General features: G+C 60.0%; 1 protein-coding gene and 1 long non-coding RNA gene across 2 annotated transcripts; both read left to right on the top strand.

Annotated features, from left to right (window-relative positions):
• Positions 1–188: 188 nt before the first annotated feature.
• Positions 189–6,996, top strand: SSH3 (slingshot protein phosphatase 3). The gene is made up of 14 exons (XM_027704212.1): positions 189–239; positions 1,136–1,173; positions 1,313–1,508; positions 2,228–2,346; positions 2,410–2,481; positions 2,595–2,660; positions 3,538–3,726; positions 4,175–4,268; positions 4,339–4,467; positions 4,541–4,587; positions 5,183–5,329; positions 6,149–6,349; positions 6,494–6,761; positions 6,838–6,996. The coding sequence occupies exons 1-14, from the start codon at positions 189–191 to the stop codon at positions 6,994–6,996; spliced, it is 1,776 nt and encodes a 591-aa protein (XP_027560013.1).
• A 364-nt stretch (positions 6,997–7,360) lies between these two features.
• Positions 7,361–9,671, top strand: LOC113977793. The gene is made up of 3 exons (XR_003537414.1): positions 7,361–7,495; positions 7,636–7,945; positions 9,328–9,671. It is a non-coding gene; the product is annotated as an uncharacterized LOC113977793 (long non-coding RNA).
• Positions 9,672–15,728: the final 6,057 nt, after the last annotated feature.

Here is a 15,728-nt window from a genome sequence, read left to right as displayed (position 1 = left end):
GCGGCTCCGGGACACTGGGGATGTCCCGCTCTGAGCGAGGGCTCTCGGGTGGTCCCGGGGGCAGTGTTGCCGTGGCCGAGGGGGGCCGTGCCGTGCCCGGGGACGTGCCCGCTCCCGCTCCCGTTCCCGTTCCCGTCCGGGCGGGGCAGCGGCGGCGCTTCCTGGTGCGGGGGGGCGGCGCGGAGGGCATGGCGCTGGTGACGGTGCGGCGGGCGGGGGGCTCCGCCGGGGGCCCCGCGGTGAGTGCGGCACCGGGATGGGGACTGAGCGGGGCATCCCGGCGGGGACGGGACGGGGGGTCCCGGAGCCCCGGGAGGTCCCGGTGCGGGGGTACGGGCTGGCACGGGGGATCCCGGTGCGGGGGTATGGGGACTCCCGCGGGGAAACGGGCTGTCCCAGAGCCCCGGGGGGTCCCGGTGCGGGGCTACGGGATGGGCCTGGGGGTCTCGGAGCTCCTGCGGGTCCCGGTGCCCTGGGGGGGGGTATAGGGTGTTTCGGGGGGGTCCGGGTGCGGGGGGTACGGGCTGTTCCCGGCAGTCTCGGTGCCTCGGAGGTCCCGATAGGCTGTTCCGGGGGATCCCAGCACGAAGGGGGTGGGGGCGGAAATCTCCAGTCGCTCCCAGTGCAAGGTTATCCCGGCCGTTCCCGGTGGAACTTTACTACGAGTTTGCTGGAAGTTTACCCATTTGCCCCCAGTGCACGTTGGTGTCTCCGCTGCTCCCGTATTTAAGGGGGGAAGATGGGGGTGTGGATGGGGGGGTTGTCCCCAGTTGCTCCCACTTTCCTCAGTCCTCCCAGTCCCTTTGCTGTCCCAGTGGCTCCCAGTGCCCTCCCTCTCCAGTAACCACTGGGCCTTTTCTGGGTGCTCATCCCAGGCTCCCCATTCCAGGGGTGGGGGGCACCGGGGCAGTACCCCCTCTGCTATTCCGAGGGGAAGTCCCCAGGAATCCACCTCCCCAGTGGGACCCCCATGGGGCCCCCACGGTCCCCCCAGGGGCTCATGCTATTGGGGGTGGTGGTTGGCAGGGGGGCACTGGACTGTGGTGTCCATGCTGGGGGCGGTGTGTGGGACCCCCAGGCATGGTCTGTGCCCTGGGGTCACGCTCCCCCCAGGAATTGCCCCCACAATTTGCAGGAGGAAGATGCTCCCAGACGTGGCAAACTGCAGCGGCGGTGAGAGGGGCCTCGGGACCCCTTGGATGGGGGGGGGCACTGGGAATGGGGGGGTACAGCTGCCCCCTCCCCAGCTCTGTCTCCCTCAGAGGAGTGCTCTGGGGGTGCCCTGGCTGCTCAGGACCCTCCTGCCCCCCAGGCAGAGCTTTGTCATGGTCAAGGGGGCTGCGCTGCTGCTGCCTGCGGAGGAGCCCCCCCAGGACGAGCCCCCCCCGGCTGAGACCCCCGTGGATGAGTCTCCCCCAGATGAACCCACTGACCAGGCCTCAGGGCAGCAGGAGAAGCACCTGCACCTCATGATGCAGTTGCTGCGCCCCCAGGATGCCATCCGGCTGGTAGGGCATGGATCCCTCCGGAACATGGGGATGGGATGGGGACAGGGATGGGATGAGAGAGAGGTGAGATGGGGACAGTGACAGAATGGATGGGGGTGGGAATGGAGATAGAATGGGGATGGACATGGGATGGAGATGGGATGGGACAGGATGGGACAGGATGGGTATGGGGATATGGGATGGGCAGGATGGGACAGGATGGGTATGGGGATATGGCATGAGGACAGAATGAGGACAGGGATGGGGATAGGGACCGAGATGGGAATTGAATGGGATGGGACGGGATGGGGACACGGTTGAGGATGGGATGGGACAAGATAGGGAGCAGAATGAGGATAGGGGCAGGATTGGAATGGGATGTGGATTAGGACAGGATGGAGATGAGATGAGGATGGGGATGGGATGGAACAAGAAATGAGACAGGGAAGGGGACAGGATAAGACAGGACAGGATTGGGATGAGATAGAATGGGGGTGGGATATGGACAGGAACAGAATGGGACGGGATGGATGGGGATGTGGTAGGATGATGTCAAGATGGGGATGGAACAGGACAGGACAGGATGAGAATAGGGATGGAATGGATGGGGATGGGGTAAGGATGGGATACAGCCCAGCCTGGCCCCCCGGTGTGCTTGATGCTCCTCCCAGGTCCCTGGGAGCACTGGGGGGGCTCTTGGGAGGGGCAGATCCCCCTGCCAACGCCCCCCACACCCTCAGGCAGTGCGGCTGGAGTCGGCGCGGCCGCGGCGTGTGCGATACCTGCTGGTGGTGCGGCCGGAGGAGGCGGGAGCCGAGGGCCAGACAGCGCTGCTGGGAGTGGATTTTGCCCACGAGGGGTGAGCGGGGTGCGGGGGGGGCACAGGGGGGCGACCGCACCCCCTGACCTGTGCCCGCCCCAGGGCCGCCCGCTGCACCCTGGGCATGGTGCTGCCCCTCTGGAGCGACACCCAGGTGTTCCTCGATGGCGATGGGTAAGGGGAGCCCGGGATTCTGGGAATGGGGAGGGGCTTGAGGTGGCGGGGCCCATGGGAGGGGTGGGCCTGGGGTGCCCACCCCGACCCACGTGTGTCCCCGCGGTGTCCAGGGGGTTCAGCGTGACGTCGGGAGGACAGACCCGCATCTTCAAGCCCATCTCGGTGCAGACCATGTGGTGAGCGAGGCCCGGGTGTGACCAAAGGCATGGGGGGCGTGGGCACCACCTTGGATGTGGGAGACATGGGCATTGCCATGGGCATGGTGGATGTGGGCTTCACTGTGGGTGTGAGGGGTGTGGGCACTGCCCTGGACGTGGGGGAGGGGGGTAACACGATGGGTGTGAGGGGTGTGGGCACTGCCCTGGACATGGGGGAGGGGGGGTAACATGATGGGCATGAGGGATGTGGGCATTGCTGTGGGCACACGGAATGTGTCACCATCCTGGGCAAGGGAGATGTGGGTACCACTGTGGGCAAGGGGGATGCGGGTAACAGGATGGGCACAAGGGATGTGGGCACCACTATGGGCACAACCATGGGCACAGGGAATGTGTCACCATCCAGGAGAAGGTGGATGTCCCACCACCTGGGACACAGGGGATGTGGGCACCACCCTGGACGTGGGCAAAGGGGGTGCGGGCACCACCATGCATGGCATGGGGGATCTGAGCACCACAACAGACATGGGGGATGTGGGCACTGCCAAGGGCACAGGGAACGTGGGTGTCAGCATAAGCACAGGGGATGTGGGCACCACCATGGGCACAGCCAGGACACGGACCTACAGGCACCACCATGAGCACCTGGGCTCAGTCATGGGAACAGGGTTGGGGGAGGGTTTGGGCACAGCTGGGAGAGGGATAGTGACACCCGCATGCTGGGGACGGCCAACACAGGGGACACAGGTGTTGGGGTGGTGGCAGACTGGTGTTGGGGTGGTGTCGGGGTGGGGATGGCAGAGCAGGGGTGGCAGGGGTTGTGCGGTGTTGGGGTGGTGTTGGGCAGTGTCAGGGTGGTGGTGGCAGAGCAGGGGTGGCAGGTGGTGTGCGGCAGGGCCGTGCTGCAGGAGCTGCACCGCGCCTGCGAGGACGCTGCCCGTGGTGGGCACATCCCGGGGGGCCCCGCGCTGGCCTGGGCCCACGACTACACGGCGGCGCTGGGCTCGGAGCAGAGCTGCCTCAACGAGTGGCTGGCCATGGCTGACCTCGAGTCTGTGCGCCCCGCATCGCCTCCGCCCCTGCGGTAAGAGCCGCCCTCTGCCCTGCCCCTGCCCCGCCCCACAGCCTGCGTAGGGCTGGGGCTTGTGGTATAAGGGTGGGGCAGTGGGTGGGGCTGTGAGGGTGGGGCTTGTGCTAAGGTGTGGGATCTGCATTCAGCGTGTGGCTTATGGGACAGGGCTTGCCTGGATGGGGAGGGGTTTAAAGGAAATAGGGTAGGGCTTAAAGAAATAAGTGGGGCTTAGAGGAAATGAGGTGGGGCTTGAAGGAATGGAGTGGGGCTTAAAAAAAACGGGGAGAGCTTCCAGTCTTTAAGTTTCCAGCTTAAAGAAAATGGGTTACGGAGAGGAAGGGCTTGCATTTAGGGGAAGGGCCTGAGCACAGGGAGGCAGGGTCTGTGCAGGGCCTGGTCTGGGTGGGGCGGGTGGGCGGTGGCGTCAGTGACACCTGTGATGAGGTGATGCGGGTGCCAGGCCAGCAGCCACGGAGCTGTCGGAGCAGGCGGTGCGGGCGCTGCTGCGGGATGTGATGGCCACTGCCGATCTGGAGAACGTCACCTCCAAGGAGGTGGGTGGCAGCAGGTGGGGGGGACAGGGAGGGCCAGGCGTGGCCATCCCTCACCCCTGGCGGTGCCCAGGTGCGGGAGGAGCTGGAGCGGCGCACGGGGCACAGCCTGGCTGAGCACAAGGACTTCATCGACAATGAGATGCTGCTGGTGCTGGCGCAGATGGACCGGCCCTCACGTGTCTTCCCACACCTCTACCTGGTGGGCAACAGGGCGGGAAGGGTGGGCAGGGTGGGCAGGGGTGTCCCCACCCCTCACCGCTGTCACCGCACAGGGCTCCGAGTGGAACGCGGCCAACCTGGAGGAGCTGCAGCAGAACAAGTGAGTGTGGGATGGCACGGGGGCATCTGGGGTCATAGGGGGGTGGTCATGGGGTCATCTGGGGTGCCACTGGTGTGGCATGGGGTCTTTGTGGACATGGGGGCATCTGAGGTGTCATGGGTGGGTATGGGGTCATCTAGGGTGGCACAGCAGGGTGGACGTGGGGACGTGGGACCTGGGGTGGCATGCTGGGGTGGGCATGAGGTCGTCTGGTGTGACATGGTGAGGTGGCACAGGGTCATCATGGTGTCATGGTGGGGTGGGTATGGGGTTATCTGGGGTGGCACAGTGGGGTGGGCATGGTGTCAATATGGGGCGGTGTGGAGTGGCATGAGGTCAGCTGGGATGTCATGGTTGCATGGTATGGGATCCCATCTAGGTTGGGTGTGGGGTCATCTTGAGGTGCCATTGGGGTGGGCATGGGGGCATCTGGGGTGGCACAGTGGATACAGGGTCATCTGGAATGTCATGGATGTGTATGGGGTCATCTGGAGCGACATTGTGGTGTGGCATGGGATCATCTGGAATGGGATCATGGTGGGGCAGGTATGAGGTCATCATGGGACCCATTGGGGTGTCACCCATGTCCCCACAGGGTCACCCACATCCTGAACGTGGCACGGGAGATTGACAACTTCTTCCCGGCGCTGTTCACGTACATGAACGTGCGGGTGTACGACGAGGAGGCAGCCCAGCTCCTGCCCCACTGGAACGACACCTTTCTCTTCCTCTCCCGCGTCCGGTCAGTGGGGCCAGGGCAGCCCTGGGGCATGGAGGCGATGCCAGGGGGGACATCGGGGGCACGGAGGGCAAGGGCTGGAGCTGGGGGCAGGGGGAGGGGGATATGGGTAGGAGTCTTGATGAATGAGGTGCTGGGGTGCACTGAGGACACTGGGAGCACTGGGAAGCTCTGGGGAATTGAGTCTCTGCAGATACTGGGGGGACCAGGGAGATCTGGAGCATGGGGTTCTTGGGGATATAGTGAGCCCTGCGGGACAAGGGGAGCCCTGGGGACATGGGGTTCCTGGGGTCATGGGTAGCCCTGGTGCATGGGGTTCCTGGGGACGCTGGGATGGCTGGAGACACATGGAGCACTGGGACATGGGATCTCCAGGGGCATGGGGACTCTGGGGTGGCTGGGAACACCAGGGTGGCTGGGGACATGGGGAGCCTTGGGGACAGAGAGAGCCCTGGCGCATGGGGTCCCCAGGGACACTGGGTTGGCTGGGGACTCGGTGTTCCTGGTGAACCTGAGGTGGCTGGGGACACTGGAAAGCCCTGTGGCACAGGATCCCCAGGAACACCGGGGTGGGGTGGGGACACAGGGGACATGGGGAGCCCTGGGGACACCAAGATGGGTAAGGACACTGGGAGCTGGGGAGCTCTGGGACATGGGGACCGTGGGGACACTGAGATCCCGGGGAACATGGTGTCTCTGTTATCCCTGGGGTGGCTGGGGCATCTGGGGAGCCCTGTGGACAGGGTGTCTCTGGTGACCCCGGGGTGTCTGGGGGGCCCTGGGAGCCCTGTGGACACGGTGTCCCCGGTGCCCCCCGTGCAGGGCGTCGGGGGGCCGGGCACTGGTGCACTGCCGCATGGGGCTGAGCCGCTCGGCCGCCACGGTGTTGGCCTACGCCATGAAGGAGTTCGGGTGGCCCCTGGAGCGGGCGCTGCGGCACGTCCGGCACTGCCGGCCCAGCGTCCTGCCCAACCCGGGCTTCATGCGGCAGCTCGACTTCTACCAGGGCATCCTGAGCGCCAGGTGAGAGGGGATGGGGCAGGGACAGGGTGGGGATGGGTGGGAGGGGACAGGTGAGCAGGGACAGTGGAAGGGGACAGGTAGGAGGGGACAGGTGTGGCTCCCCTTGGGGCCGTGTCCAGGCGCTGACCGACGGGTGTGTGGCAGCCGGCACAGCAGCCTGTGGGAGCCCCGAGCGGCCGAGCGGGCGCCGCACCCCGAGGAGGACTCCCTGAGGGACACGGGTATCCCGTCCCCGCTGTCCCCGCTGTCCCCGCTGCCCTCCCCGCAGCCTCCCGAGGAGGAGGCGGCCGGGAGGGCGGTGCTGGGGGCCTCCCGGCGCCCCCGCATCTCCCTCTGCGCCGTCATGCGGAGCATCAGCCTGCTGGAGACCCCCGAGCCGCCCGAGCTGCCGGGGGAGCCCCTGGCCGGGGAGGTGAGCGGGGGGCCGGGGTGGGCCGGGGGGTCCGGCCACGGGGCGGCGTGGGATGACCCCTCCCTGTCCCCCACAGGTGTTCGAGGCCGTGGAGGAACCGGAGGGTCCCTCCCGGGGGTCACGGCCCTCGTCGCGCCCCCGCGGGGTGGTACGGCAGCACAGCCTGGACGGCGGCTCCGGCCCCTTCGGCGACCACACGGATGACCCCACCCCAAGCGCTGATCCCGCCCCCTAATTTTAGGGGGCACGGGGCAGAGCTCCCGCTGCCAGGGCACCGTGGGGAAGGGCCGCAAGCCCCCTTCCCCACCCCACCTGCACTTTGGGGGGCAGAGGTGTCTACACCTCAGTGCGCCCCCCCCCCCCCAGAGCACAGAACCCCATCACTGCGCCCGCACTGACAATAAAAGCGTGGAAGAGGCAGCGACAGTGGGGAAATGGAAATTTGTGACAGCGGGGGGACAAGGTGGCTCCCCCGGAGCGCTCGGAGCGTTGCCATCAGCAGGGACCGGAGTGTACGGGGATGAGGGGGCGAGCGGGCGGGCCAAGGGACCCAGCGGCGCCGCGCGGCCGCCATGTTGTGCGGCGGGGCGGGAACTACAACCCCCAGCAGCCTTTGCGCGGGGGCAGCACAACATGGCGGCGCCCTTTGTCCTGTTCGGAGAGCGGGAGGCGGGTGGAAAAGGATCCCCGGGGACTGCGGCTTTCCTGCGCCGCTTGCGGTGCGGACTCTCGAGGTGCCGTTTGGAATGTGCCAGCTCTCGTGCTGGAGTTTCTCTGTGAAATGACTCAACACAGAGAGTAAAACTCAGGTGTGTTCCGGAGTGTGTTACACCGGCGCAAAGCTGCTTCCCCCTCTGTTTATTTTCTGTTCCAGAGGGCTCAGTCTTGAGTTCCCGGGCGCTTCCTGTTAAATGATGCTGTGAAAATAACTTCGTACTTTCAGGGGAAAGAAGCTGTTTGTGGGAGTTCAGATGTCCGTGATAAACGCTCTATGTTTTTCCAGTCAGTAAGCTCTTAAAATATCTTTCAATAATCCTCCAAAATCTTACTGAGACAGCAGCATCTGTGCTAAAAAGCAGTCGAGGTCCAGGAAAAGACTGGGACAAAACGGGATAAATCAGCATCGCTTCCAAGCGTTTTCCCGGCTTTCCTATGAAGCCAAAGCAGGATTGGAAGTAGTGCCAGTGAGTCCCGGTGTGTTTCTTATGGGGGTCATTGCTTCAGTCTTGTCCTTTCCCCTGCACCTCTAGTGTGACCTTTGAGTTCAGTTGGAAAAGTTATCCAGAAAACAGGAAACTTTCTCGTTGCAAGAAGTTGCGTTTTATGAGCTTCCCTTCAGAGCTGATGCACTTGGCAGGAGAAGTCACCAGCAATGAGGCTTTTCGCTCTCAGGCGGGAAGAAAAGCCAGTGCCCTTCCTCCCCAAGCCCCCAGCACAGCAGGGCTTCCAGGAGGCGATGGTGTCGCTGCTCTTTCGGTTCTCAGCTGTGCCCGTGGGGGTGCTGACATCGTGTTCCTCCGTGTGCTCCAGGGCAGCCGAAAGCACCAGCACATCCCCCGGGCCTTTCTGGGAGCCTGAGGTATTGCAGCAGTGGGGGTGGGTTTGTTTTTTTCTTCCCTGAAAGTAAAACCGTAGGGGAAATCTCTGATCTCCCTGATTTTTGTATCATCATTGAATTTTTATTTTTTTTGAAAGTTAACACTGTGGAATTTACTAACTGACTTGCAGTGGTTAAACTGAAAGTGCCAAACAGTTGTAGTGTACCATTTATTGTTTTTATTTATGCAGTTTGGTGTTTATTTACAAAGGGAGGCCATGGAATGTTATGTTATGTTATATTTTGAGGTGCTGCCCTGAATTAGTTGATTTCTGCCTCCCTCCCGATGGTGTTTCCCAGCAGTCCCACGGCATCTCTTGGGCAGTGCAGCTGCCAGAGGTCCCTCGGGACTGTGGGACAGGCAAAACCCCCACAGCAAAGGAGAACCTGGATTTGGGAGATGGAGAATTGAATGGCACCAGTTTGAGCTATGCCAGTCCAGTGAATGCCAAAGGAAATAATTCCAAGACTCCTCCAGTGGGAGTGTTTTTCCTGGATGTGTGTAAACACAGGCACAGCTTTTTACTGCGAAGTGAGTTACTGAGATTTGGGGTTGTTTTCTCAGTTCCCTCTGTAAGTTTTCCCTCTGTCAGCCCCACTGGCCAAGTGGGAAGTACCACTTGGCTTTGGGAGCCCAGATTCCCATCCTGGTGCAGACGTGTCCTGCAGCCTCCCGGGGGGATGTCCCTGCAGCAGCGCCCTGGGGAAGGGATGAGACATCTCCTGGCACTGCTGGAGCACAGGAACCCCACTGACTCCCACCTGGAGCATGCATTAATGATTATTATTGGGTTATTATGCAAATTACCATGGGATTGTGTGAATTAGGGGCCAAAATCCCACAGAGGTGTTTGGGAGCAGAGGGGCAGTGCCAAGGCAGAGCTGCTTAGGGATGGCAGGTAGGAACTGGAGCTCTCCCAGTTAAAAGTGTCTGATCATCACAGTCCTCTTTTTGTCCTCTTCCAGCAGCTGTCCCTGGTCATTCCTGTGTTTGCAGGGAGTAAAAATGGCCTTGGGGATTTGCTTCTGGGAACAGAGATCCATTTCCTGATGGTAGTCCTGGAAATAGAACTGAGTCTCTGTGAGAACTGAGAATGGTGCAGAAGGAGTGCTGGGAATGGAGAGTCCACAGTGAGTATTGTGTGGTGAGTGTCCTGATGTCCCTGCTGTAATGCTGTGCTGTCACCAAGTCCCCTCATTCTGATGTAAACTGTCTTTGAATGCGCTGAAAGTCCAAACTGAAGCACAAAATGCCTATGGGAAGCTTCATGTTCCCAAAGGAATGCTTTAGGGATGTGCAGCTTCTGATCCACAGAAATAATTCAGGTTCCCACAGAAACCTGCTGGGCCATGGTTCTGGGGCAGGAGTGTCACAAATGTGGCATCTTCAGAGCCATCTTAAGAGTTGTTTTCCCTCAAGATCACAATGAAATGCTGTTCATGCCCCTCTGGGAAACGCCTGAGCAGGGTAAGTGGTGTAAGTGTGGTTTTCCTGCTCTCTGCACTCTCAGTGCTGCCCTGGCTCATGGAATATGATCCGTGTGTAACAGCTTCCCGTGCCTATCTGTGCAAGTAGGTCAGTCCCTGAGTGTCCCATGGGATCCCTGAGGTTGGAAAAGCCCTTTAAAACCATGGGGTCCAAGTGCTGCCCCAGCACTGCCAAGGCCAGCCCCAGCCCATGTCCCCAAGGGCCACATGAAGAGCCATCCCCTGAGGGACAGGAGCTGGGGTGAGGGCTGCAGGCACTGGCAGTGGGGCTGGGGGTTCCCTGAGAGCCTCCAACACACCTTCCCTTCTCCCTGGCCTTCCCAGGAAGGATGACTGGTCTGGAGAGCACAGTGTGCAGGGGCAGCAGTCCAAAGCCACACTCAGGACATTTCCCTGCAGTTCAGGGAACCTCTGATTGCAGCACCTCGAAGTCTTGTGTGCTCAGCAGCTTTTCCTTTGGACTTTTTATGCCCTTGGAAACAGATTTGAGGACCTCCCGGTGAATTCAGTGAATTGTCCCAGCCAGAGAGCTTTTTGCTGACCTAAATTGAGCTTTTAAGCCCCAGACCTCCTGGATTTGCAGTGTTTTACCATAACAGAGTGAGCCAGGATGGATTCTCCTGTTCAGTGGTGCAGCTGCCCACAAAGGCTGGGTCAGCTGGGCCAGCACTTGCTGTTGTGTGTTTTCCTCTCTCAGAGGAGGCAAAACCACTTTGCTTTCCCTTGTAGGACTAACTGAGGCTGTGGATTGCAATGCAGAGCATCTGCAGGCTCCTGGTGCTTGGGGCTGTGGTGCTTGGTGTGCAGGAAACATCCCTGACTGTCTGACCTGGGTGTGGATGTGCATTTCCAGGACTAACTCAGTCTGGGTATCCCACCCAAAGCTTCTGATGAAGCTCCAGGACCAGCAAGTCCCTGAAACTTGAGGAAGAGAAGAAATGAGTTCAAGTAGAAGGATCAGGGAACACATCTTGACTGAATAAATCTTTTCCTGCCCAGAGTTGTTACTGTGAGGGGAAAAGCTGCTCTGTGCAGCTGCAGCACAGATATTATTAGATGGAACAAAATCACTTCATGCAAGAGGTTTTCTCCTGTGCAAATCAGTCCTTGGGCACGAATTGAGCTTGGGCAATCAGTTGGTCTTCCCCCAGGAAGCATCATTCCAGTCAGCATTAATGACATGCCCCGTGCCCACTTCTCATTATTCACCCAATAAAAATCAAAAGCAAATGTTGGTTTGGTTTTAAGAAATTAGAATAACTTTAAAACAAACTAAATCACTTTTTTCTTATTTTTTTTTCCTTTTAGATGATGGAATTGCCACTCTGGATGTGTGCTGAGCTCTGGTGGCAGGGGACTGTCAGGCCCTAATGGCTGCTCATTCTTGTTCTTTTCACTGGGAAATTGGGAGTAATTATTAATTAGATTGAAGAAATGTTTTCTGAAACTTTTCCCTTTTTTCTGTCTTTTGCTGGTAGATTTTCTCTTTCTGCCTTTGAATTTACAGCTTCCATGTAGCTCCCAGATGGGAAAACCTGGGGTGACTTAGGGAGGACAGGGGTGAAATTTTTAGCTGAAAACTTGGGGTAATTTAGAGAGGGCAGAGCAACTGTTTTTGTAGGAAAATGTGTTTAACCACATTGATCCGAGTTGTGTTTGCACAAATTGGGGCCAGAGGTAAAAGTTAATCCAAAGCAAACCCTGCTCAACCTCTAAATCCCAGGATAAGTTCTACAAGCTGCAAATTGAGGGACTAAAAATACATTAAAATGGAACCAAGAGCATTAATAAGGTTCCTGGGAATCCCAGTATTGTTGTCATAGAATTTTTAACTGATTTTTAGGCTTTTTATGACAACAATGAGTTTTTTCCTTTGGATTACTCATTCTGTAGGTTTTGAGGTTTATTTGGATTTTGAATCCCTCACTGTGGCCCTGACACTGATCAGGAGCTGGCAGGAAAAACAGAATCAGAGCTCCTGGCAGGCGCAGGGTGTTTTCCCCCAGAGCGGATCCAACTGCTGCCCACCAGCCTGGCTGCCAGCCTGGGATTTGCTTTTGGCTCTTGGCTTCTTCAGTGGTGAATTCCTGCTGGAACAGCCTCACAGTGCCTTATGGAGCCCAGATATTCCCCTGCAGAGCTGCCGCTTTAACGCCAGGTTTGTCAGGAACCAAGGTTCCAGGGAAGCTCAGCGGGATCAGGATAGGACAGGTTGATATTCCATAGAATTTGCTGTTTATAACCCTCCTCCCCCAGCCCTGCTGATGTCCCTGTGGGCGACTTGACCGAGTTCCCTGGAATTCAGCTGATTTTCACCCCCCTGGGGTCGGGCTCCAGGGGATGTGTCCACCCAGGAGAAGGTGGTGGCCGGACACGCTCCCGGCACGGCACGTGGTGAGGCAGCCCCTGAGCACGGGCGAGGACGTCTCTCTGTACAGGAAGCCGCTGTCACTTCAGAGCCTCAGGAGTGGCCTCTGGAAGTTCTTTTCCCTGAGGAAAGGGATGCACATCCCTGCCTTCAGGGCACCTCGGGTCTGAGCCACCTGTTAAAGCTTTCCATGGGTTCTGCAGTTCCAGCTGTGTCTGTCCGGGGTGAAGCATCTCAGGGTGCCGCGGGGAAGGGGGAGGCGGGCGATATTCTCCGGGGGGGGTGCGGTGGCCTCGGGAGTGCCCGAGCGGGGGGGGCTCTGACCGGGGGCTGCAGTTCCGACTCCCGCCCACCGGGGGTCGCCGTGATCGGCGCCGCCGCGCCGTGTCCGCCAGAGGGTCCCCGCGGGACCGGCGGGCTCGGGGGTCCCGGGGCTGGACGGGGGGGTCCCCGCGCCCCTGCCGGTCCCAGCCCCGGCTCAGGTCCGCACGAGGAAAGCGCCGCCGACCTCCCGAGCCCGGGCCCCGGCGCAGTTCCAGCCCGGAGCGGCCTTAATCCCGGTCTCAGCCTCGATCCTGCCTCGGTGCTCCGGCCCCGGGACCCGCAGCGTCCCCCGGCAGGAACCGGTCCCGTCCCCACTCAGCGGCCCGGGCTCGGCGCAGCGCCGGGAGCAGCCCCCGGGCCGGGGCTCCGGCCCCGAGCGCCGGTCAGTCCCCCGGGTTTGAGCGGCGCGGGCGGGGCGGGGCCCGCACAGGTGAGCGGGGAAGGGCCCGCACAGGTGAGCGGGGCGGGGCCGAGGGTGTTTGAGCCCCGGGAGCCGCCCCCGCCGCCGTTCCCCGGGGCAGTGCGCGGAGGGGCAGCAGCGCCCCGGGGGCCTCGGTCTCCTTTTCTTTATTTTTATGCTTTACCTTTTCTTTTGTCCCTTCCCTTCCTTCCACCCCCAAGCCCCCTCCCTGGACCTCGTTCTCCGGATAGGGCCCACGGGAAAGGTTGGGGTGACCCCCGATACTCGGGGACGAGTTGGGGGGGTTTTGGGGTGACCTCAAGTGCCGAGGGGGGGGGGGGTTCGGGTGACCCCGGCGAGGTTTTGGGGTGAACCCAGAGAGGGTTTGGGGACGGTTTAAGGGCAAACCCAGGTGTCGGCGGGGGAGGGAGGGTCTGGGTGATTTTTGGGTGATCCGGAGGGGGTTTCGGGGTTGGAGGTTGGAGTGAACACGGAGGATTTTTGGGGTGACCCCAAGGGGAGTTTCAGGGGGTTTTGAGGTGACCTCCCCCCCGCACGGCAGACTGGCCAAGGAGGAGATGCAGTTCCAGCATCTGGAGGACATGGGGGACCCGCTGGGGGACCCCCTAGACCACCCCCCACCCGCCCCGCCCCTCCCTGCTGCACCCCAAGAGCAGCTCAGCTGAAGCGGGTCCCCCCCCCCAAAGAACCCCTGGCCGGGAATGGCAGGACGGCGAAAGGTCGAAGGGCCACGAAAAGAAGGGGACCCTCCAATCCCCAGTGAGGAGTAACAGAGACCCCCAAAACCCGGGGATGGGTACAGGCAGTGCCCTAAATACCAGGGCTGGATAACAGGCACCCCCTCAGACCCCAGGGACGAGTGGGTCAGAGCGCTCCTGGCCCTGCGGGGCGGGGCGGTGGCCGCGCTTTAAGGCCCTCCTCGGAAATAAAAATCGAGCTTCTCCCAGCCTGGCTCGTGTCAGTGACTCTTTCTCCACGGATTCCCACGCCCCGCGCCTGGCTCCGCAACCTCTGGCTCCGCAACCTCTGGCTCGCCTCCACCCCCCTCGCCTGTGGCTCCATGCCCCGTGCGGGGCAGCCCGAGGTGTGGCCGGTGAGGATGATGAGGGGCGGGCGCTGCTGGGGGCATCTTCCGTAGGGAGCTTTTGCAGGGGAGCGGTCGATCCCAGGGATCTCAAGCAGTGATGGTGAGAGCATTTCACAGGAGTTGGGGGAAGCCCCTGGACGTACCTGGATCATTGCTCAAGGAAGATGCCGAGGGACGAGCCCCGTGCCAGGAGGCAGTGCAGGAGAGGGGAGCAGTGCACCTGAACAGCTGGGGAGGGTGGGGGTACAGGGAAGGTGCAGCTCGGACTGGAGGCAGAGCGTGGAGGTTTCCTTTATTGAAAGGAACGTGCAAAGCAGGGAGTGAGGTGGAACTCCAAGACACCAGATACTAAGCTGGAATTTTACTGTCCAAGCCCCGAACTGACAGCTGATACATCCAAGACCACAGAGACTAACCTGGAACCATAGAATCCTAACCCAATAAGAACAGCTCAGAACTCCAAAAACAGGAGGGAGTGCAGGCCCTTGTTGTCCAGCAACACGTTCATATTCCAACTACTAGTTTGTATTTTCCATTTTCCTTTGATGTTTCAGTTCCTGCTTTGGGTTTACTTTCTCATCTTTCTTGGTCTCCTTTTTCTGCTCTTCTTCGTAATATCTGGTTTCTAATCATCTCGGATCTCTACTTTCAAGTGTGTTTAAGGCATGTGATTCTCACAGCCTCTCTTCCCCAGCTCGTCCCGGTCCCTCACAACAGCATCCCGTACCTCAGACATGTCAGCCACGCCAGTTAGCTCGCTGTCATCTGTGAATTTGATCAGGGCGCAGTTTTCCAAGCATCTTTGTGTTACTTTTTTTCTTTCTAGGCATCTTACTTGTTTGTCTTCTGTTGTTTGTGATTCCTAGTTGTCCTTCTCCTTTCTACAGCCTCTTCCTCCTTATATTTGTCTTTCCATTTTCTCCCTCTTAGCATCTTGATTGTATTTGTATTTCTTATTTCTAATTCCTATCATTTTCCTTGACGAGTTACTTTTTTACATAGCTTTGTAGCATTTTTATCTTTTTCTATTGCTGCCCAGAAAAGAAGAATTTTGACTTCTTACCTGCTGCCTGCTGTTTTGGTGGATGTAGCTGTAGAAAGAGAGAAGGTGTTATTATTCTCATTAAGAGTCGTTTTCTGCATCAGGTTCTTCACCCATCCTGAATATAAGTCAGACTGGCAAAACTAGGTGCAGGTCCTCCCAGAGCCTTTATATGTTCTGGCATTTGGCTTGAAATGCCGAGGCTGAAAGCTTGCAGGGGCTCTGCGCTGGAATTGCCAGTCCGACTCCCAAAATGGAATGCAGATGAAGATTCCTCCCAGACAAAAGGTGCCAGGAGAGAAAGCTCTCGCTGCCCATGGAGTGCCGGGGGGGGGGGGAGGGGGAAGGGGGGGGGGGGGGGGGGGGGGGGGGGGGGGTGGAGGAAGGGGGGGGTCGGCGGAGGGGGGGTTGGGAGAAGGACGGGAATGGATCTGAGAGGGTCACGTCAGTCTGAACTCTGAATACAGAGATCATCACACGGAGGAGCCGCACCTCCGCTAGGACGATACTCCCCCCCACCCCGTCCGGTGGAGGAGGTACGGGGAGGGCGATGTTGGAGAGGGGAAGTCCCCCCTCCCCTTCCCGTACCTCTCCTCCTGAGGGCCCTCCCCCCCATCCTGCGGGTTTGGTCCCAGAAGCA

The sequence above is a fragment of the Neopelma chrysocephalum genome, unplaced genomic scaffold (assembly GCF_003984885.1).
Source record: "Neopelma chrysocephalum unplaced genomic scaffold, ASM398488v2 Primary Assembly neopelma1_259, whole genome shotgun sequence".
NCBI lineage: Eukaryota > Metazoa > Chordata > Aves > Passeriformes > Pipridae > Neopelma > Neopelma chrysocephalum.
Note: the sequence above shows the minus strand (reverse complement) of the source record. Positions and strands in the feature narration are given on the sequence as shown.

Coding starts and splice junctions, on each gene's coding strand:
- SSH3 (XM_027704212.1), top strand. CDS start 189: ATGGCGCTGGTGACGGTGCGGCGGGCGGGGGGCTCCGCCGGGGGCCCC. Junction 240..1,135: donor GCTCCGCCGGGGGCCCCGCG/GTGAGTGCGGCA, acceptor CACAATTTGCAG/GAGGAAGATGCTCCCAGACG. Junction 4,468..4,540: donor TCTTCCCACACCTCTACCTG/GTGGGCAACAGG, acceptor GTCACCGCACAG/GGCTCCGAGTGGAACGCGGC.